At 48.5% G+C, this 22,373-nt stretch overlaps 1 protein-coding gene across 3 annotated transcripts in view; it reads left to right on the top strand.

Annotated features, from left to right (window-relative positions):
- The first annotated feature begins 517 nt into the window (after positions 1–517).
- SYN1 (synapsin I) overlaps positions 518–22,373 on the top strand; it is an 84,507-nt gene continuing 62,651 nt past the window's right edge. For 2 of the 3 annotated variants that reach the window (XM_033172960.1, XM_033172961.1), the window contains exon 1: positions 518–867. In XM_033172960.1, the coding sequence (XP_033028851.1) occupies positions 518–867 (350 nt within the window). Of the gene's footprint in view, positions 868–19,234; positions 19,291–22,373 lie in introns of those variants that run through there. The other variant, XM_033172962.1, reaches the window with a different exon arrangement.

Below are 22,373 nucleotides of genomic sequence, written 5' to 3'. Positions count from 1 at the left end.
GGGCTGGTTGCTGAGGCTCACAGAAGGACTTGGGAGGAGCCGCGCTGGGCTGGCTTTTCCTTTCTCTCGAGCGATCTCCCGCTCCCAAAGCGCAGGGGAACAAGGGCACCCATCTTTTCCTGTAGATCCTCTCCCCAGGAGGCAGGAGCGCCGAGAAAGCGCTTTGGAGGACCCTTTCCCGGCTAGAGATAGGGAGATTTCCTCCTGTAAATCCCTTCAGAAGCAAAAGATCCCAGAGGGCTGAAAGAAAAGAAAAAGAGCAGTCTCATCTTCCCTACAGGAGATAGGTCTGCTGCCTCTCCCCGTTAGACGACCCCCCTAGAGAAGTCCCTGGCAGGCTGGCCGTTCTCTGGATCCTCCTTTAGGTGGGCAACCCCTGAGATCTCCGCGCAGCAGTCATCTGGGGGTGGGGGTGGTGGGGATCCCACCTGGAAGGCTTAGCAAACCCCACCCCACCCAGAGACGCATCGCTCGAGGGGGTTCCCTCCTTAGGAGTCCCCCTGCCCCCGGCGCCAACATGAATTACCTACGCAGGCGTCTCTCAGACAGCAACTTCATGGCCAACCTGCCCAACGGCTACATGACGGACCTGCAGCGCCCGCAGCCCCCTCCGCCGCCCCCCAGCGCCACCTCACCGTCGCCAGGCAGCGTCTCGCCCGCCGAAAGGCCGCCGTCGGCCCCCAGCCCGGGCGCGGGCAGCAGCGGCGGGGCCGGGGGCTTCTTCTCCTCCCTCTCCAACGCCGTGAAGCAGACGACCGCGGCGGCGGCGGCCACCTTCAGCGAGCAGGTCGTGGGGGGCGCCGGCTCCGGAGGGTCGTCGGGGCGCAGCAAAGTGCTGCTGGTGGTGGATGAGCCAGGGACAGACTGGTAAGGAGCTGGCAAGGGGAGATGGGGAAGAAGCCATCCCTCCCGCCCCGCTTTTCCCTCCATCTCTCCATCCATCCATCCTCCCTTCCTTCCTCCTTCCGCCTGAAGGAGACAAAGGATTATCTATCCCACCCCCTCCCCATCACCGCTCCCAGTTCTCCAGAGGGGGCCAACGGGATGGTGATAAAAACCATCTCTATCATTTCTCCCCTCCCCAAGCCTTGGCCACTTTGAGTGTCGTGGCACCAAGTTGTGGCAAATGTTTCCTCAGAGGCAGGCTTCCCCCCACCCAACTGTTTCCACACTGAGTGGCACCTTTGTGTCAAGCACACCGTGGTGCCAGGCAAGCTGGCAAAATGGTAGATGCTCTTTAGCCCAGCCCTGGCTAACCTGGTGCCCTCCAGGTGTTTCAGGCTGCAGCTTCCATTGGCCCCAGCCAGCACTGCCCAAACATCTGGAGGGCACCAGGTTGCAAAGTTTCTTTAACCCTGCCGTTCCCCCCCCCCGTCCTTTTGTCACAGCGCACAACAAGGCAGGCAGCCCCTTATCATGCACGCACTGCAGTGCATGTCTTCATTCCTGGCAGTGTTCTCACTTTTGCATGCTCCCACCTTCATTTAGAGTTCACCCATCCATCCCTCTTCCACCTCTTCATCCGACCTGTCATTCCACCCCAAAATCCACCCCCCTCTCAGCTATTGCATCACCCCCTCACTTTCTCTTCTTATTTTCCCTTTGCACTTTTCTGTTGCCGCATGCCCCATCTGTGTCTGTGCTGAGTATCTGTTGCCCGTCTGGCAGGGCGGCAAGAGGTAACAAAGAAAGGGTTAGAGGGAGGAAGGTGTGAGACAGCAGGTGGACGTTGATGGCCTCCAGGTGATATACCCTTTGGTCTGCACCAGAGGTGAACTCAGCTCAGGGTCATTGTAGACCATGTTTTCATTAAGAGGAGGAAAGGGGAGAGATTTCCAGGTGAAACAGGTTGGTGTGTGTTAAAGCTGTGGGAAAGAAATGGTGCTTAGTTCTTCTAACACAAACGGCTTACCAAAAGAAAAGAAAAGAAAGGGGGGGGCAACCAGCATTTGTCTTGCAGCCCCAACCTGTATCAGGCTGAGAAGTCAAAATGCCAGCTGGGTGGTGGTGAGTGCCAATTTGGCTGCCCTCCCAGCCTGCATCTTGGGTTGGCTGGCCTTGCTAAGGTATGGAGGAGTTCTGAATAATTGAACAGGAATTTCAGGGAGTTATCTGGGCAAAATGGAAGATGCTTCTCTCTGTGTCTGCCTTTCCCCCTCCCCAGGCTCATGGAAGATGAAGGGGAAGGGGAACTGTCTGGCTTCATCCTTAAGCTTTTTGGTGAAACAATGATCACAACCAAAGCCAGTATTGTTCTTAAGGCTGCACTGCATGGTCTAATTTTGTTCCACGTCTCCAGAGAATGTGACTCTCTGGTTTGACACACCAGTCTGACCCATTCCCTCCAGACTCACCTTCCTGCCCCCACCATGCCTTAACCCAGATTCCCTTCCCTTCAGAGGCTACAGCACAGGCGTCAGTTCTCTCCTGGCTCTTCCAGAGCCTACACTTGCCTTCTGCCTTCTTTTCCCTCAACCTTCCGGCTTCCTTGGCTGGGTGACCTTCTCTAGCCCCAGCTGTTGGGCCACTCTGGCCTTTAAGTGGCGTGGCTGTCCAGTTTTCCAGAAGCCAACATGAAGAGAAGGCTCCATTTATCCATGGTTTCTATACAGGGACTCTGAGACCCACCAGTCAGGGAGCACAAGCCTATGAAGGCATCAGTCCCTTGAGCATTGCTTCCAGTGCTAAAATCCCAGGGTGGACGTCAGTTGGGGCAGGCCTTCTCTCGCCTTCCCCTGATTTCTCTGTCAGAGCAACCTTATGGGGTGAGAAATGGACTCTGTGAACTCTCCCAAGGGAATCATGATTTTGAGAGGTTTTGATAACCAAGAAGGGCTAGTTGAACAAGACTGATGGGTAAGAGGATGGAGAACACAATGCTTCCATTATGAATGGGATCAGTCCTTGTGCATGGAATTGGATCAGATGAAATGAGCACATGCGCACATAATTTAAAATAAATAGGGACTTTTAACTAGAAAATACAGCACTACTGCTGAGCTTTGGAATTGAATGCCCCAGAATATGCTAATGGTCAACTGTATAACTGGATTAGAAAATGAGCTAGACAAATTGATGGCAGGCAGGAATATTAGGAGAGCACCAGTTTGCACAATTGTGTTTTGTTTTTGTTTTAATGTGGGGAAATCAACGTAAGTGGGCTGAGTCAGGACCTGCAAGCTCAGTCCATCTCAGAGAATTCAGGAGGATTGCCAATGCGCCATAATCCCCTGGAGGGAGGAAAGGAAAAAGCCAATTCATTGTGACTTCGCCATTAGTTAAACAATAGTTTTGTGAATCAGCCCCGAGGTGATCTAATTAACCTGTAGAATGGGTGTAAACTGAAGGAGTGCAAGCTGTTTTATATACCTCCTTTATAACACCTGATACTGTCCACTGTCCATAACAGGATGCTGGCTAAAATAGATGATTGGTTGTCATGACATAGTAAGCCTTAGGATACAGCAGTAACTATGTAATACTAAAGCAGGGGTGCCCAAACTTTTTTCAAAGAGGGCCAGATTTGATGAAGTGAACATGCGTGAGGGCCGACCAAAGTTGTTGAGCTGCCACGGGGGCCGGATTAATTCAACTGGCGGGTCGGATTGGGCCCCCAAAACAGACTTTGGACATGCCTGTACTCAAGCAATTACACACACACAAGTTCCTGTTTTGCAGGGGCTTGGACTAGATGGCCTTTGAGTCAGGGTCTTTTCCAACCCTACACTTCTATGATTCTATGAATTCTACAAGTTTCTCATGCAGCATATTTATGTCCCAGTGGCACACAGGAAGCTGCATTTCCCAAGATCATTCAAGGTTTCCCTTTCATGCCTTTGAGTTATACATTGGGCGTTATTCATAAACAGAGGAACATCTCTTGGAAAAGAAAAATACATTGGACGCTCAGGTTGTGAACGCGATCCGTGCGGGAGGCGCGTTCGCAACCCACAGCATTCGCAACCTGCACCGCTGTGTCTGTGCATGCGTGTGATGCAATTCGGCGCTTCTGCGCATGTGCGAGTGCTGAAACCTGTTCCGGTACTTCTGGGTTCGGCGCGGAATGCAACCCGCAGCGAGCGCAACCCAAGGTATGCCTGTATATATTTCTGGCAGCTGTGGGGCCACTCTGGTCTGCAACCTCAATGGTTTTCAGTCCTCCATTATCCATGCAGTTGCCAGACAGAGCAGATACTGGCCTTGCTGCCTCTTTGTAATTTTTATGGACTGCTCATGTTTCAAGAGCTCTGCCTGTAATTAATAGGCAGAGTTATGGGCAGAGTTTGCTCCTGTTCTGTGTGTGTTTGTGTGAAGGCAGAATTGGATGTGCAGATTAACTCAAAACAGTCCTTCACTTTCAAACACTTGAGGGCAAAGGGGGCAACAAAGAGTGGCAGCCTTACCAAAAGAAAGAAAGAAAGAAAGAAATGAATAAGGAAAGCTGTGTTGTTGTTGTTGTTGTTGTTGTTAGCGCCTCCCGTTGCCAAAAGGCTCCTAAGCACCTTAAAAAAACTAACATAAAGTATGAAAAACTAGTTACACAGAAAATTAAAATGTAAAGAACCATAATTTAAAGCAGTGCCTGTTTTGGTTAAAAACAAAACAAAATCATAATGTGCTGGTACTCATATTTTGATAAACATGCAGTGGGTTCCAACACACAATGGTTGTCGTGAACAGCAAAAGGAAAAAAGAAAAGAAAAGACAAAAAAAGAGGCGACTGAAATTCAGATCAGTGAGTACTATCATACATAAAAATAATTGATTAAAATACAAAACAAAACAATCCTGTTAAAACATTAAGCTATAGATTCGTAAATCCATAAATTAAAATAAATTAAAATTAAAGCATACCCGTTAAAAAAATACAGCAATTGAAACAGGAGACTTGGGTTGAGACATCAAAGGAATGCCTGTGTAAACCGGTGTGTCTTCAAAGGCCGGCAGAATGCCAATACAGATGGCGGTTAGCTCTAATAACTATTGGCCAATGGAGACCTACCTGGTTCCAGCTTGATCAATCTCTGCCACGTTTTAGTCACCTCACCATCATGGCTATGGCACAGCCCTATTTCCTTCTGTGTCGGACGAGGGCACTGTGGCTTGGGCACACACACATTCCTAGGTGGTTCACTAGGCAAGCTCCCAATCTCAGGCCATGTGGTTTCTCTGTTCAAGCTCTACATCCCAGGCACAGGCAAAGGAAGTCTTGCTAGAAAAAACATTGGTGACCTTAGGGAAGTTGTGGTGCATCCCTGCAGAGCTGATTGCAGGGGGCTCCTTAATTCACATGTCTTTTTAGTGGATTGGGCTTTACCAGTATGTCTTTCTCTGGTGGGGCACCATGACACAGAGTATGTTGATAAGATTGTTCTGGGTGCAATTCTGAAGTAACCAGGCTTACTGTTAGTGTACATTTGGTCTATATGCAGGTGCTTCCTTGACTCTTTGAATTTATACCTGCAGGCCCTTGTGGAATGACATTAAAACCATGGTTTATGTGAACCCTGCCCAGTGGCTTAATCATTTTCTGAAGCTATCCTTTTGTTGTTGGTTCATAACCTTGGCTTGTTTTAACTATGGCTTGGCATTATCTGTGAACCCAGCACCAACCCACCCTAGGCCCTCACCAGACTACAAAGGCATGAAGCAGAAGCAGTGGGAAAAGAAAAGAAATGTTGGAGATACAAGCCATGGTTTGTTTGATCATCTGTGTGGGACAACTTGTGGTTAAGGCAAGGCTGAAATAAACCCAGTGAAACCATTGACAAGATTCTATGCAAACACAATGTACAAACCACTTTAAAATCTTGGCTTCAGTGGGAGTGTTTTTAAGCATATTTTTAACCATTTGACTTCCAAGAAGAAGGATTTAGTATCCTGCTTGTTGTTTAGTCGTTTAGTTGTGTCTGACTCTTCGTGACTCCATGGACCAGAGTCTTCCACTGCCTCCCGCAGTTTGGTTAGACTTATGTTGGTAGCTTCGAGAATCCTGCTACAAGTCCCTTAAACAAAAATGTCGATTTATATATAACCAGACTGGATGGATCATCCTTTTATTAATAGCCTCTAGTAGCCATTTAATTTCCTGCCTGGCTCTATCTCACTTATGACCGGCTTTCACTCACCTGTGATATATCAGGTTTGGGTATCTGTGTTTTGTGATTGCCTATGCGTGGCAGGATATGCTGCTATACTCAGCTACCCCCTTTCCTCTCATGGTATAGTCCCTCCCACTTGCTCTTTCACTCCACCCCTGCTCCTTCTGTTCCCAATTGGCACAGGCCCCCCAAAGCCATCACTCCAGCATTGCATGGTCCATGTGCCAGTTGCCATCCGGAGGTTTTTGGCATGGAGATGCCAGCCCTTGTGCACAACTGTCAACCTTTCCCTTTTTTGCAGAAAATTCCCTTATTATAGCAGTGGGGAACAGCAGGGAGGGTTGACAGCTAAGCCCTTGTGTGGTTGCAGTTGCTGTTGTTAGTATGTGTGAAGGTGCATGAGATTTGAGGAACCTCACTTAGACAGAGGTCAGGATACTCAATAGGGAAGAATGTTAAGTTTATTATGTGAATTAGCAAGATGTGATTTCTGCAGCCTGAATGTGTCAAATCCCAGGCTGCCAATGTTGAGGATTGTCACAGTAGGGCAATTGGCCATCTGTTGTGAATTTGCAACTCTCTCTCTCTCTCTCATCTATTTCTATATCTATCTATCTATCTATCTATCTATCTATCTATCTATCTATCATCATCATCTATCCTGCAAGCAAATAGCATAGAAATTCCAAACTTCTGAGTAGTTAATCAGTTACCTCCTTTATACAAATGTAACCTACTGAATTCAGTGCTGCAAGATGGAGTGGACAATGGCATTTGGCTCAACAAAAGGATGAGACAGGTCCATGGGGTTGGGTGGGAATCCACAGCAACTAGCCATGGTCAGGAAATGGATACCCCATGTACAGAGGCAGTATACCTGTATAATATCAGGTAACAGTGATCAAGAACAGGAGAAGGCTTTAACTCCTGCCTATGAGGCTCTCAGATACAGATTGCTGGCTGTTATTGGAAAACAAAATGCTGGCCAAAATATTCTAATATTCCTAATGACATACATATCACATTTCCCCCCATTTGACATGATTGAATTTGGTAGACAATTGCACAAATACTTCTTAAGGTAAGAAGCCCTCAATAAAAGGAAAGATAAAAAGCACAGAGTAGCATTCTCTCTTGTTGGAATGACTGGTTCCTGTAGAGGCTCTCTGGGTCTCTGAGGCCGGCTGGTTAACAGGGTGACTCAGAAACACCCCAATGGCACCACCAGGGTTATTATAATAGCACAGCAAGTTAAGTGCATAGGCTTACATTCAGCTCCCAGCTGGATTGAGGCTGGCTAATGTGGTAGATGTGCATGCTGGGAAAATGAGCTACAAATATATTTCCCTTCTAGGGACATCTTATGCAAGCTAGGAAGGGGGCTGAGGAATGACTGTATCTGGCTGAAGCAGGGGCAATGGGGGTGCTAGGTGGTCTGCCCTACTTGCTCCACTTGACTTGCTCTGCATCACACCCCCAACTGTAATGCATGCTTTGGGCATCCTGCATTGTCCTAGAGATTGCAGCTTCAGGATGTGTGCACCATAGGGAGCATGGATTGGTGATGTACACAGGCGGCTCTGGATCCCTGCTGGGGATGATGTGTCAGGATGCAAAGGCTGTTGTTTCACGGCAGGGCAAGATAGAGGGTGTCAGTGCCTTGAAGGCTGCGGCAGACACACAGCAGCCCTAAGCAGCTGCAGCCAAAGCCCTGCTCCCCAGCTGTCTCCCACTGGGTGTGCAGCACCATGCTGAACAGAAGATCAAAAGGCTGCCTTGTATATGCTGCCATCTCTTGCACCCTTCCCTGAGCTCATTGTCCTAAGCCACAGCCTCTGAGCATTGCTTGAATCACCCGGGTCCATGTGCTCTGGGCATCACTTTCAATGGAATGGCCTGCTGGTTTGCAAGGATACTTGCCACCCAACTTGACTTTTACTGAACCACTGCATAGTTCTCCTTTCTGGCTGCTTACTTTAATTGTTAGCCAAGGAGGCAGCCATGCTAGTCTCTTGCAGCAGCAAAACCAACAAACACTTTGCGTCAGCTTAATGCAGAGATGGGGAACCTTTGCCTACCCCCACCCCCCACATGCTGTTGACCTCTCATCAGCCCCATTCAACATGGTCAGTGCTCAGGGATGAAGGGAACTGTAGACCAGAGACATATGGAGAGAACAAGGTTCCCTAATCCTTGCGCTGAATGTTACCGGTAACTTATTCGTTCTAGCATAACCTAGCCTTTGCCAACATGCTGGCAGGGCAGAGGGGAGATGTAGGTACCAGTTTGGCAAAAGTGGGTGCAAAGGGTCACTGTGTTTGCTTGCCAAACCTTTCAGCTTGAATTTTATTGTCACAAAATGCCCTTTTTTGCATTTCTTTCCCCTTTAACCCCAGCCATTATGTTTCCTCCCCACCCACTTTTATACTCACATGGATATATTTGTGCCTACTGAGGATTACACTTCATCCATCTATGGACTCAGCTTGTGCCATGGTAGAGTTGTTAGTCTTTCAGAAGCCACAAGGCGTTTCCACGCTTCTACTGCAATTGAAGGCATGCATGAGCACGTGTGCTCTGATTCCACAGTGTTGTGAATGAGTGGCTGGGAGGAGGGATGGGGTACAAATCCATTTTTATTGTAAGATGTTCCTAATTGATTTTGAAAATTATATTAAGAGTCTTTTATCTTGTCTCTAGTGCACATGCAGTGGCATGTGCATGCAAGAACACTAAGTCACCATACACCACACAGCCTGCTGCTCCATCCACTGCACCTGCTGAAGTCTATTTTGAACTGCCAATGACCTACTACAGAACAAACATGTTTCTTTCTTTCTTTTTCTACTGTATTTGTAAAACCAAAAGAACAAACACCATCTTGGCTTTTAAGTCGGTGCAGAGCAAATGGATACAGCAGGCAGCAGGCAGAGAAAAGCCTTTGGCAGTGTGGAATGACGGGTGCAGGGAGGTAATGATGCATGTTATGAAAAAACGGGATGTGAGGGGAGAAGATTGCAAGCCTGTCCTTGCTTTCTTTTGTGAACTGGCGGAGAGTATACTGGCACCATTTCTGCAGGGGCAAAAAGGCAACAGGGAGCATTGTTTCACCAAGGATGTGCAGGTAGCTGAAAGAAGACCCTGAGATTCTTCCCTCACAGCCATCTTGGCCACCTGCTGTCTTCTGCCAGGGCAGCTTCACAGGCAGTGCAGCAGTTTGGGTACCAAACTCCCTTGAGAGCAGGATGCCAGACACCAGATTCCCCAGCACACCCAGGCAGTTGTTGGGCAGGCAGCAGGGTATTCTGCTCACAAGTGACACTCTGCTCATGCCAAGAGGGGCAGTGGAAGAAACTCTGCAGGTGTTCAGAAGCACTCACCACTCCCATATGCTAAAATAGTTATAGGCAAAATGTGACAACTCTACTGCTGAGCACTGAAGCAGGGAAGTGGGGGCTGTCAGAGTAGAAGATGTTTCTGGAGGTATTTGTCTGTAATTATTACTGTATTCCAAGGAACCTCTGATAAACACGGAAGATATTCTACAGTTCCAAGAAAGACTGCTTGAAATCCGCAGAGCTAACAACCTGCAGTCTAAGGGCCTATTCCTGTAACAACCATTTGGTTGTGCCACAATTGTGTGCGAAAGTTTATTATTCCTAGTGTGAGGTCACATTCCTGCCTTACAAGCATTGCACAGGTCTTTCCCCGCTAGCTGTTCACATCAGCATGGCTTCTTTAGGGTCAGATTTGTTGCTGCCGCTTGTGTACACTCCAGGGCACCAATGTGTTTACACAAAGGTGTTCACACCTTGGCTATCAACAAATCAGGATCAGCTAAGGACCTCAATTAGCATGAAGCTGGTTTGAGAAACAACACATCAAACAGCAATATTTCATAACCGTTTGGGATACAGATGCAGTTTGTTGTGTGAACAGGAATTAAATCCCCAGAACTGGAAATGTAACGAGGGCACAGTAAACAGGAGTGTGAACACAACCATGGCCTGTAAAAACCACTGGCTGACACGGGCAGAGTTTGCTTTCCAAGCACTCATTGGGAAGTGCTTGCCTGGGAAATGAATCTTCCCAGCACGTGGTTAAGAAGACAAGTCCTGCATATGTTGGCGGATGCACATGGGGCTGGTTTTCCATAGGCAGGAAGTCCACACTGCTTTTCAGGCAGTGGTGGTGTGCTGAAGTGGTAGTGAGAACAGGCCTTGGCTCTGAAGACTACAATTCCCAGGATGCTCCAGGAGAGGAAGCAGCAATGTGGGGTGGGGAGAGAAAATGTAAGGTTAAAAAGGCTGTGGAAAGAAAATAATAATTGGGACTAGAGTCTCCTGTGCTCTGCTCTGTCTGGAAGACATAAAAGGCTTCTGTAATCCAACTCTGTGGTTAAGGCTGCTTGCAAACCATATATTTAATGTAGATGGGCCCCCACTGCAAATAATAATGGGAACTGTAGTTTACCATCACAGATCTACAAACACCCTTAACAAACTATGGTTCCCAGGACTCTTGGAGGGAAGCCATGGGCCTTAAATGCATGACACGTAGGCAGCCTATGCCTGCCAAGGTTAGAGTGGCCATTTTTATTTTAAAAATAATGATACTTGGGTAGGGAAGGGGGTAAGCCTCATGCACAACAGCAGAAGCAGCAAAGATATAATAATAATAATAATAATAATAATAATAATAATAATAATAATAATAATAATAGAAAGACTCCTATGTCTGGTGCTGGTAAATAAAGTGGATTCAGTTGGTCTATCTAGCTTGGTACTGTCAACACTGACTGGCAGCAACAAAGGACATGGGGGTGCTGGGGATTGAGGCTGGGACCTTGGACATGCAAAGCAGCTGCTCCAGTGTTGCAGCCATTGTTGCGTTCCTGCATAGAATTTGTTGCAGGGTGAATGAGCTGTGCAAAGAGATGGAGGTTAAAGTAACCCCACAGCTGCCCAGAGCTCTCTTGCTCTGTCACCCACTCATCTTACCTTGGCCTTAACAGAGCCTGTGGAGGGTTATTATTATAGGATGCTGAGGGACCATGCTCATGCACCCCCATGTCTTTCGTGTAGCCAGAGGCGGCTCTACTATTAGGCAGAGTGAGGCTGACAACTCTGGCAGCAGATGGGGAGGGAAACAGGCAAAATGTTGACGCCAGAGCTGCACATGCCCTGAAGAGCAAGCTTGCTTCCGCTCTGGTGCAGAGGAGGGTGCTGTCCCCTCGCCAGTGCTGAAGTAAAATTCAGCTGCCCTTCCAGTTTAAATGCGGGTGGACTGAAGGATCTTGTCTTCAGCCTCTGGCAGCAAAATGTCTTGGGCTGCTCTGCATGCAACCATTTGTGAAATGGTCTGTTGGGGCTGAGCACAACAATGTGGATCAATCTTCTAAGCCCACATAATATGAGCCTTTACTCTGACTCTGTCTGTCTTAATCTGCCCCCCCTTCTTCTTCAAAAAGTCCCATCTTCCCTGACCTTTGGCCATGCTGACTAAGGCTGATGGGATCTGGAGTCCAGCAACATATCAGAGGGCCACAGGTTCCCCTCTCCCTGCTCTAGGCCAAATGGATGTGATGCAAGAGATCCATGATTGGATCTCCTGATGTTTTTCTGTTGTTGTTTTTACTTTACTGCAGCCACAGGAGGGATCTAATTTTGATGGTGTCTTAGACTGTTACATCCTGTACCATTTCCCTCACCAAACTCATGCACACCTGAAGCTGTGCTAATTCCACCAAAGTATAGCAGGGGTGGGAGCATCTAGGGCAGAGAAACACCACTGTGGGGATGCAGGGGTTAAACAGCTCCACTCATAGTGCTGCTGCACTGATCAAAATGGGAGCTTCTCTGTGGCTATTTTAAAATACAAGTGAAAAACAATGCACTGAGCACCTGTGTCACTTTCCCTGCTTCTCTTTATCCACCTTGCTCCTCTCCTTTCTTAGGAAACCAATTAAATATTTTTAGTTGGCTAATCACCTGCCTTTTAAGCAATTGAACAATTAATTAGTTCAATTGTAATAATTTCAGTGGTGAAAACTGCTATTTAAGGGTCTTTCTGAGATATTGAGGGAAGTGCAAGAATGAATGAAACTCCGTTTTACTGTTTCCTTTTGGAAGGCAATATTTGCTTTTTGCCATGCCTGATTACAGAAGCATCCCAGAATCAAAGGTAAAGGTAAAGGGACCCCTGCCCATTAGGTCCAGTCGTGGACGACTCTGGGGTTGTGGCGCTCATCTCGCTTTACTGGCCGAGGGAGCCAGCATACAGCTTCTGGGTCATGTCGCCAGCATGACTAAGCCGCTTCTGGAGAACCAGAGCAGCACATGGAAATGCTGTTTACCTTCCTGCCGGAGCAGTACCTATTTATCTACTTGCACTTTGATGTGCTTTCGAACTGCTAGGTGGACAGGAGCAGGGACCGAGCAAAGGGAGCTCACCCCGTTGCAGGGATTGAAACCGCCGACCTTCTGATCAGCAAGCCCCAGGCCCAAAACTGCCTCTTAAAAGAAATATGTGCCTTCAGCTCTCAGTCCTAACTAAATTTGAGCCCCCACCACCCCGGGGAGGGGGTGGCAACCTGTGTCACTTCATATATATTGCTGGGCTGTAGCCTCCATCGTCCCTGACCATTGGGCATGCTGGCTGGGACTGGTGGGACTTGGAGTCCAACAGCATCTGGAGGAGACCACGTCCCCCATTTTTGCTTTATTTGATATGTCTGCTGATTAAATTTGCCTTCTCTTTCCGAAAGATGGCTGTGGTAGCACAGTTCTTGTAATCCTCCCTTGGGGCAGGCTTTGTGACTCACCAGTAAAAACCAGAGCTCAGCTCACTCTCTGCTGTTATTTCAAAGGCACACTCCCTTCCCACCCTGGTCATTTTACCTGGCCTGATAATAGCTAAAGCATTGCTTCACTTTGTTTATTGCTTGCCAGTTGCACCTGTTGAATTTCTGTCTTGCAGAAACAGAGGTCCTATCTACACATGCTACAGAATGAGATGATGGAGGTGATGGAGCAAATTTATGAATGGTCTCTTAACGCTCTGCATATACAGTGATTGCCAACCTTTAGGTCTATGGGTGTAGATGTGTATTTGAGTGAGTGCCTTGGGTGCCACCCCCTCTCTAGTCACTGCTCCCTACCCAGTGAGCCCTCTGCAGAGAGACAGAAAGTACATGCATCCTCACATCACTTTTCCAAGGGATCTCTGTAAAACTTGGATCCAGTAGAATTAATCTGCTTGAAAAGCCCATAGAGTTGAAAGAGGAAGTGGGAAAGAGCACCACTCTCCCAAGTTCCTCCTTCTAGGGAGAAAAAGGTAACCAACCTCACCCCACATGACCAAGGGGACAGTGAATTGGGAGGGCTCAGAGGTTCTTAAGCAGGCATCCCCAAACTCGGCCCTCCAGATGTTTTGGGACTACAATTCCCATCATCCCTGACCATTGGTCCTGTTAGCTAGGGATGATGGGAGTTGTAGTCCCAAAATGTCTGGAGGGCCAAGTGTGGGATGTCTTTTCTAAGGGGTACTATCTTGGCAATGCCTAAAGTAGCACCTCTGCCTTTTCCTGGAAGGGATAATCTGTATTTAAAAGGTGTGACAGGAAGAAATTCAACAGGCAAAACCTTTTCTAGTAGAGGAAAAGCTCTTCTTGTGGCAACATACCTGTTGCATTTCTGTCTATCACAGAGTTGTTATAGGCAAATAAGCCCCGCCCCCGTAACCAATTTTGCAGGATAGTGAGATTCTTGCAGTGTAATATGGGTGGATATGTGTGCTTTTTCTCAAAAAGTGAAGAGGGCATTTTCACGTTAGAGTCAGGCATTGAATAATAATGCATGTGGCAGCCAAACACTGACACGACACTCAATTTCTATTAAGTAAAGTGTCACATCTTCTAGCATGGAATATGTTCATTCTAATTCAAAAAATAGACAATTTCGCTGATAGGTGATATTTGATGTGGAGGGAAATGTACTCTGCACATGCTCAGAAGTACTTTATTATTGTTCCCTATGTTTCAGGTCTGAGCTGGGGCATTTAAACAGGTGCCAGTTTTGAGTCCAGGGTAAAGCTCTGATCAGCAGCGCTGCTCTATGCTAGGGTTGCCAGATGCCGGGGAGGACAGAGCTCCTGCATCTTTAACACCTCCTGAAATTTCCTCTTCTGCACAATTATTAGAAATTTTGGAAGGCCCTGCCCTCCCTACTGTATCTGCAGGAGAGACTCTGCTAGTCTCCCTTCTCTGAAGACAGTAAAATGCAGCTAAATGTGGTTGTAGATATGAACTGAAGAGAATGTTACTTGTGAGGCACGTTGACAGAAGAGGAGGCAGCATGTGGCAATCCAGGAGGTGTTGATGTGCTGTCTTCTCCCTGAGGGTGGTGCCTAATGCTTCCATAATGTGTTAGAAGGTATAAAACTCCCCGCAGTGAAGACTCTTTAGAGCAGGAGATTGGGTTGCAATTTGATAATGGTGTTTCGGTTAGAGGGTGGGGTTGCCAACTGACCTGGCCTGCTTCTCTGCCTTTAAAAGCAGATTGATCTGGAGGAAATGGTAGGTCTTGCAATTCATAACATGGAGCTAAACATCACTGCTGGCTAATGCCTCACATTAAGCTGCTGTTTGATGGTGTAATTACCATGGCAGTTTGAAAAACTGGCAACTCCAGTTGAGACAGCATATTGAAAAAACGTTATAGTGACTGTCTTGACGTCTTTGCTGCAGGGAGAAAACGTAATGAAGATGGACAAGGGTAGGCTACAACATCTTGTTTCATTGCATGGGATTGTTGCTTGCAGTTGTCACACAGATGAAGCATCATAGAACATTGTTATATTTAGAGGTGTGGCTTGGACAATTCAGAGAGGTGGTGCTCTGTATTTCAGGAGAGTTCCTCTTCAAAGGCAACCCATTCAATTAAGCAGAACTACATAGTAAAAACTTTTTCTGGACTGTACCACATTACACTGCAGCTGGGGTGTGTGTGTGTGTGTGTGTGTGTGTGTGTGTATTTTGAATGCACCCCTGTTCAAAAGAAACCAGGCTCTCTGCAGGGGTTAAACTGAACAGTTATAAGAGGGTGGTTTTCTATGCACAGGGAGGTTCACCCAGGGAGAGATCATTCAGATATTTGACCCCATCTGTATCTTGAAGTGCTGCAGTCCTGGAAATACACCACTTGATTCTGCAGCATGTAAAAGCATTGGTTGTGTTGGACAGGTGTGAAGTGTTGTGTGGTTGGCAGCAATGTTGCACAGAGGTTGTGCTTTGCCAAAGTGTTCCACCTGGAGTCGCCAGGTGTTTTGGGGCTCAGTGGGAAATGAAAGGGTGGTCCTGAGAGTTCAGCAGGTTGATCCCCACAGGTTGTACCTGGAGCTTCAGGTGTGGAAACTGATGGGCATAGAGCCAAGCAGAAAATGCCATGTCCCCTTGATTCTGGCCTCTCTCTCTCTGCTGCTTCCCTCCTTCCCTTGGAGATCCTGAGAAGAAGGTTTGAATCCTGCAGGTTCAGATCCAACCCTAAGACCCAGCAGACAGTCACTTAGCACTTGGCTTCTTCCCCACAAAATACTGTGAAATGTGCTAAGGGGTGCTGGGAATTGTAGCTCTGTGAGGGGTAAACTACACTTCCCTGCTTTGGGGGAAGCCATGTGCTCTGACTGTATGGTGTCAATGTGACACTAGCAAAAGGAAGCTACCTCAGATATGTAACGGATGCTTCACCTCAAGAGGACACCCGTCTATCTATATGTCTAAATGCTCCCTTAGGGAGTGTCATTATAGGAGATGCTGATGCACCGCCTCCTTCCTGGATGGGATGAATTTCTGGCCAGGATGTGGGGAATTAGTGGAGCACCGAGATGTGCTCCTCCGTTGTGTGGGCAGCAGGCACACCAAGGTGCAGCAGAGCCGAGAGGAAATCTGGTTTGCAGCAATGCAGAGACAAGGTCCAGTCTACGGGAAAGCAGATCAGTGCTAGCACGGTGGATTTGAGTACCCGTACAAGACTGCAGGGACAGTGTGGTGCATTGCAGAGGGCAATGGTTTTAGCAAGCACAAGTCAAAAGCAAAAGGCAGCTGTATTATCAGGTTTGGTGCAGTAAAACTCTATCAAGGTAGATGCTGGGGGAGTTGCTTTGCAGTCTTATTCTTCCTCTGTTTTTGCTGCAGAATTGCAAGATGCGCATCCAATGACTGTTTCATGATAAGCAGTGCTGCTTGCTAGCAGTGTAGAATGCAGTGCCCTGCAGTAAGAAATATATTTTCTTATCAGAGAACTAGGAGTTGTTAGCCAAAACGAACTTTACAGGCGCAACCAGAAATTCCTGCTTTGTGAACATTTGTTGGAACAGGTGGATAACAAGCCAGGGAGGGGAGGAACAAAGCAGAAGGCTGGAGAAGGTGTGGTGAGCATTTTCACTGTTTTCCTATTCTCATTTGCAGTATTGTGATCATCTTAAACAACCATCTTAAGGTGATACAAAGAGAAATATTTATTTATTTATAAACCACCCTTCATCCATAGATCACAACATAAAAATGCAATATAAAACCACAAATTACATAATAAAAACAAGAACAACCCCCCCCCCAATCAATAAACCCCTTCCCCACACCCTCACAAACACATTTAGAAAGGGTATAAGATATTAATCAGGCAAAGGCCTGGTTGAAGAGGATTGTTTTCATCTGGCTCCTAAAGGTACATAATGAAGACGTCAGCTGAACCTCCTTGGGGAGATCATTCCACAAATGGGGGCCACCGCAGAAAAGGCCCCTTCTCATGTTGCTCCTCTCGTGGAGGAGGCGCAGGAAGAAGGCCTCGGAGGATGATCTCAGCGTCTGGGTCAGTTCATATGGGGAGAGGCGGTCCTTGAGGTATTGCAGTCCTGAGCTGTTTAGGGCTTTATAGGTCAAAACCAGCACTTTGAATTGGACCCAGAAACTACTTGGCAGCTAGTGCGGTCAGGCTAGCATTGGTGATGTATATATATACTCTAACCATCTTCCCCCAGTGGGCAACCTGGCCACCAAATTCTGCACCATCTGAAGTTTCTGAACCATCTTCAAAAGGTTTTTAAAGATAATTAAAAGTAGTTAATTTTAAAGTGCCTTTACATCTTCTTCTTAAAGAAGTCCACTTTGTTCCTTTCAGTGATAGGTGCATGTGTGGTTACACTCTGCACATGTTCAGAAACACTCAGCCTGAGAAACCATTTTTTTCTAAACTGAAGTAGGCATTCATTGGAAGACTAGGGCTACAACATGGATGTTGTCTGCACATGGCCCTTGGGACTGTGCCCAGGCCGCACCTCATACTGGTCCTGCTTTCCCTCCTTATTTAATGGTTTTGCCTGCCTGGAATAGATCCTTGGAAGTCTCTGATCATGCATTTTGCTTCCCCTGTGGGAGGACAGAAAGATGTGTGGGTAGAAACCAGACTACTGTACAAAGGTAAAATTCACATGACTTTCTCTTCCAACTTTTGCCTCTAGCCCCACCCCCACTGGAATGTGGCTTCCAGAAGAAAATGTGGCCCTTGGGATGAAAAGTCCCCCCACCTCTGGGCAACTAGTAAGCATGTTCCAGTGTAGTTTTCCCTGCACATTTAGCAGGCAAATGTTGCTGTGTTGCCAGGCCTCAAAACAGGCTCCATTCACACAACTTGAGTTAGAGGCAGTGTGCAATGGAATGGCTGTAACCCAAGCAGCATAGAATCATGGAATTGTAGAATTGGAAGGTACCTCCTGCAATGAAGGAATCTTTTGGCCCATTTTTGCTTGACCACATGACCTTGAGATTAATAATTTAATGCTCTACCAATTTAATGCTCTACCTACACATTTTGGGGGCTTTTGAGGGTTTGAGTTGGGTAATACAGAATAGGAGCCTGTAAGAACATGCTGCAGTCATACAGCAGAAGCTGTCCATGTTGCAATGCAGATGATATGCATGTTTGCAAGGTGACTGCTGCGCAGAAGATATAGCGCTGTGTAACAAAGCAGTCTGCTATGTTCTGTAAGTAAATAGCATTCTATCCAGGAGGGTGTGCATGCTGTAGCAGAAGAATAGGGTCCTGCCTCCTGGAGGGTAAACCCAAAATTTCAAGGCAGGGCTTTGCATAAATCGAAGGCGTCAGAAACGCAGTGCAGGCTACCATAGGATTTTGCAGTTTTCTTGAGGAGTGTGGAAACAGGTGTTTTGGAATGGTGCAGGATTTTGCAGCCTACCTGAGAAATGCTTTTTCAGAAAGTTGTTGCCATCTGCCCTCCTGAGAGGCCCATTAACTTTCTAAAAATTGCAGCAAAAACAGCTCACGTTCCCTTGCCAGCTGTTTTCGCTGCAGTTTTTAGCAAGAGACTCTCCGTCGAGCAGATTTCAGTAGCTTTCGGGGGGAGTGATTTATAGGTCGGCTGAAAAATCGTGAAGGGGCACGAGGTCGCGTATTGTACAGGAAAGTGCATCTACGGAAGAAACACGCATCCGTAGCACCGCAGGATGCAGTCTCCCGAAGGTTCACACGTTCTCTCTCCCTAAGCGCAGTTGTCTATAGCTGCGGAGAGACCGGAGAAGGGAATGCGGATTTATTTAGCAGAGACCGCTGCAATCTTCGACACGCAGCTGTTGCAATGCGTACGTGTGTGTGTATGCTTCAGTATGGATGACTTTGGGGTGGTGGTGGTGGTTGTTTTGCAATGCGGAAAAGTCTCAGTTTTCGGATGCAACCATCTTTGGCCGGGGGAGAGAAAGGGATTTTGGTGCAGAGTTCGATGCTAAGAAGGGACCATTGTTGCGCGCTGCCGCAGCGGACCCTCGCTTTCCTTTCCACCGATTGCTGACCTTTAGCTTTGAAGTTCTGCAGCCGCTCGGGCTCCAGGATAGCTCTCGAGGGAGATGGTCTCACACCGCGGGGGGAGGGAGGGAATAGGCAGGATGTTCTGATCCGCAGAAAGGAAGCGCTCAGGCACTCGTCAGCTCCTCTCGCGGTGCGCACGGCTGAAGCATCCTCGTCGTCTCTCTCTCCTCCCTCTCTCATCCGACTGAGTCAGGAGGTTGCGGGGGCGCCTCAGTGATGCTCCAGCTACAGAATGGAGCGGGGGGGGGGAACTGTCCGGGATCGGAGACTGGAGAAGGGCACGCCGTAGCATCGCAGCCCGGTCGAGAGGGGTAGCCTAATCTCTCTTCCCCCCCTCCAAATAGCCGCTTCATGGGATTTAAACATAATCTTTGCGCCTAGGGGATCCCGGAAGGGGAGCGAGGAATAGTTCACTTCGCTGCCCCTCGGCTCAGAGAAGCCTAGGGAACAATTGTTGGCTGTGAAAGCACTACGGGAGTTGTAGCTCTTTGAGGGGAATAGGGTGGGGTGGTCTCCCCACTCTCGTCGCTTCTAACACTACAGTCGCCGGGACTCTTTGGCGGAAGCCCAGGCTGTTTAGAAATTGCCTGGCGCTGCTTTAAACATGCAGTGCGGAAGCAGAACCATATCTAGGCTCCCTTGCGCCCTTGGCAAGGAGATGTGGGGCGCACAGGCCTCTAGCCACTCCGAGACAGAGTGGAGAGGGTTTTTTATGCCCCCCGGCCTGTGCCCTTGGTGGGGGCCAGTATAGCCAACCCCTAGGTCTGCCCCTGTGCGGGAAGTTAGGAGTCAGAGGAGAAAGGTGCAAAGGGTGATGTGGGTGCAGGAGTCGTCTCCTCTCCTTGTGAAGAGAAAAGGGCCTAAAGGCTGGGGGGGGAGGGCAGGGGCACTTGAGAAACCACCTTGCTCAGGTAGGTTATTTTTCTCCAGCAATGCCCTGTGATCAGGAAGGGGGGTGTCTCCTAGGTTGTCCCTAGCTCTAATTGCAGAGTAGGGTGTTACTGAGCCAGAAAAAAGAGGCATTTATCGGGGCAGAATTCAGCCAGAAAGAGGGAGGTCAAATAGGACTGACTGGAACATGCCTCCCCCTGCCAAAAAAAGAGAGAAAAAGGTGATGGGTGGGAGCCCAATCAATGTGTGCCCTAGAAAGCAGCCCAGAATCATGTGCCGGGTGTCTGAGTCTAGTTGTAAAGGGAGGCAGTTTGAGAACCTCTGGTCTCATGATTTGAGAGGAAGAAGGGTCTTGTTCATGAGACGAGACTCCTGGATTCTCAGCCCAATTCTGTTAGGAATGATGCCTGGGCAATTTGATGGGCTACCGGTTCCCAAACTGGAAAGGCGAAGCTTGCTTTGGTGAACTGAGGGAGTCAGGGACTCCTGGGTTCCCCTCTAACTGTGCTGGAAATATGGGGTTTAGGGCAGCCTTTGCCAACATGGTGCCCTCCAGCCATTTGGGGCTAAACCCCCCATCTGCCATAGCCATGGGCACGCTGACTGATGAGCAGCTGCAAGTGGGCAAAGGTTGGTCTGTGGGGAGACCATTCATTCTGACACTGCTGGGCACCGGAGCTGTACATACGTTGCTGGATATCCCTGGGGATGGCAAACACCAGCAGCATTGTCAGGGAATGCTTTCAGGTGCGCTCATGCTTGGACGATGTGCAAGCCCCTCTGCTGGGCCCTGGCTTCCCCCTTCTAAGCTGTATGTCTGCAGCCGGGCTCCCTCTCTCGCGGCTGCTGCTGCTTCCTGCTGCTGCGTCTTTCAGTTTGTGCCGTCCTGTCCCTGCTGGGCATTTGGTTGCTGAGAGGAGAGTGAGCTGTAAACGGAGGAAAAAGCTTCTTATTTTTAGCTGCTGTGTGTCTAGACTCCCTCAGAGCTGGAAGCAAAATCCCAAAGGTCTTGCCTGCCCTTTTCCCACGGACCTGAATGTTTGTGTGTGGGCACGAGGGGGCGCCATGTTACAAGAACTGGATTTGCTGAAAGGGGATTAGAATGGGCTGCAAAATGGACCCCAAAGCCCTGGCCCTGACCAGCTGTGATTGTGCCTTTGCAGCCACTGATGGCCTTCCAGGAGAGACAAAAGGAAATATTGCTTCACAGAACATGTAACTAGCCTATGGAATTCACTGCCACTAGGTGTGGTGGATTTCACTACCACAAGCCTCTAGGTTAGGTGGCTGTAAAATAAGATTTAACAGAGTCCTGGTTTTAAAATATGCACACTGCAAAGTCCTGTAGTACCTTAAAGACCAACCCACTATGGCACCAGTTTTTGCGGACTAAAGGACACCGCCAGTGGATTTAGTCACCCCAGCTGATAAGAACATAGGAGAGAGTCCAGCACCCTGTTCTCACAGTGGCCAGCCAGGTGCCTGTGGGAAGCCTGCAAGCAGGACTGGAGTTCTCTCCTGACACTCAGTTCTCAGCAGCCAGGGGCGCAGGAAGCCGCTTCGCCACTCGGGGCGGCAAACCTGGGGGCGGAGTCACTTTGTAGCGCGCATGCACATCGTCGCTACATTTGATGCATGCATAGTGACGCTGTGCATGCACACTACCGAGCGGAGGTGAGCCAGGGAGGGGCGTCAGCAGCCCAAGAGAAGCCCATCCCTCCCCTCTGTTCCTTCCCACTCGGGCTGCGGGTGGAGGGGAGGGGCGGGATTCTCTTGGGCTGCTGACTCCCCTCCCTGGCTCACCTCCGCCTGCAGCCCAAGCAGCAAAGTGTGCACCAATGGCTAACCTGCTTGTTGCGCACTTTGCTATTTCCGGCTCGGGCAGAGGTGAGGAGCGGGTCCACCCCTCGCCTTCGCCCGAGCCGGAAATAACAAAGCACGTGTCAAGCAGGTTTGCAAGCCCCGCGGCTGAGCGTGGCTTTTTCCCAGCGTCTGCGGGGCTCGGCTTGGGTGTCGCGCGGGGGGGGGGGCACCCAGAGTGTCACCCCCTCCAGCCTGGAACCCGGGACACCCCTCCCCCTTTGCCCCCCTTCCTACGCCACTGTCAGCAGCTGGTATATAGCGGTAGACTGTCTCTGCACGGGTAGAAAATTGCCTTTGTGGCTCTTCATGATTCCAAATTAAAGACATTTGTGATGGCTAACTCTGGAAACAGTTGCAATGGAAGGTGCATCAGTGGCTATTTACCTTGATAGTTGCATGGACCTTCCATGTACACAGGCAGTCTACCCTTGAGAATGAACCTCCGTTTCATGCATTGTTTGTGAAAATCCAGTGGCATCTCTGACTGCTTTTGGAAACAGAAGGGTTGTGTGGCTCCCATGCAGTTCTGAGAGGCTTCTGTGGATGCCCTGGTGGATTCATGAGCCCCATGTTAATGAGTGGAAGGCGGACCACCATTTTAAAATTACTATTATTATCATTCGATTTATTATCCACCAGC

This window comes from Lacerta agilis, chromosome 16 (genome assembly GCF_009819535.1).
Source record: "Lacerta agilis isolate rLacAgi1 chromosome 16, rLacAgi1.pri, whole genome shotgun sequence".
Taxonomy (NCBI): Eukaryota; Metazoa; Chordata; class Lepidosauria; order Squamata; family Lacertidae; genus Lacerta; species Lacerta agilis.
This window is presented reverse-complemented; position numbering and strand designations above follow the sequence as displayed.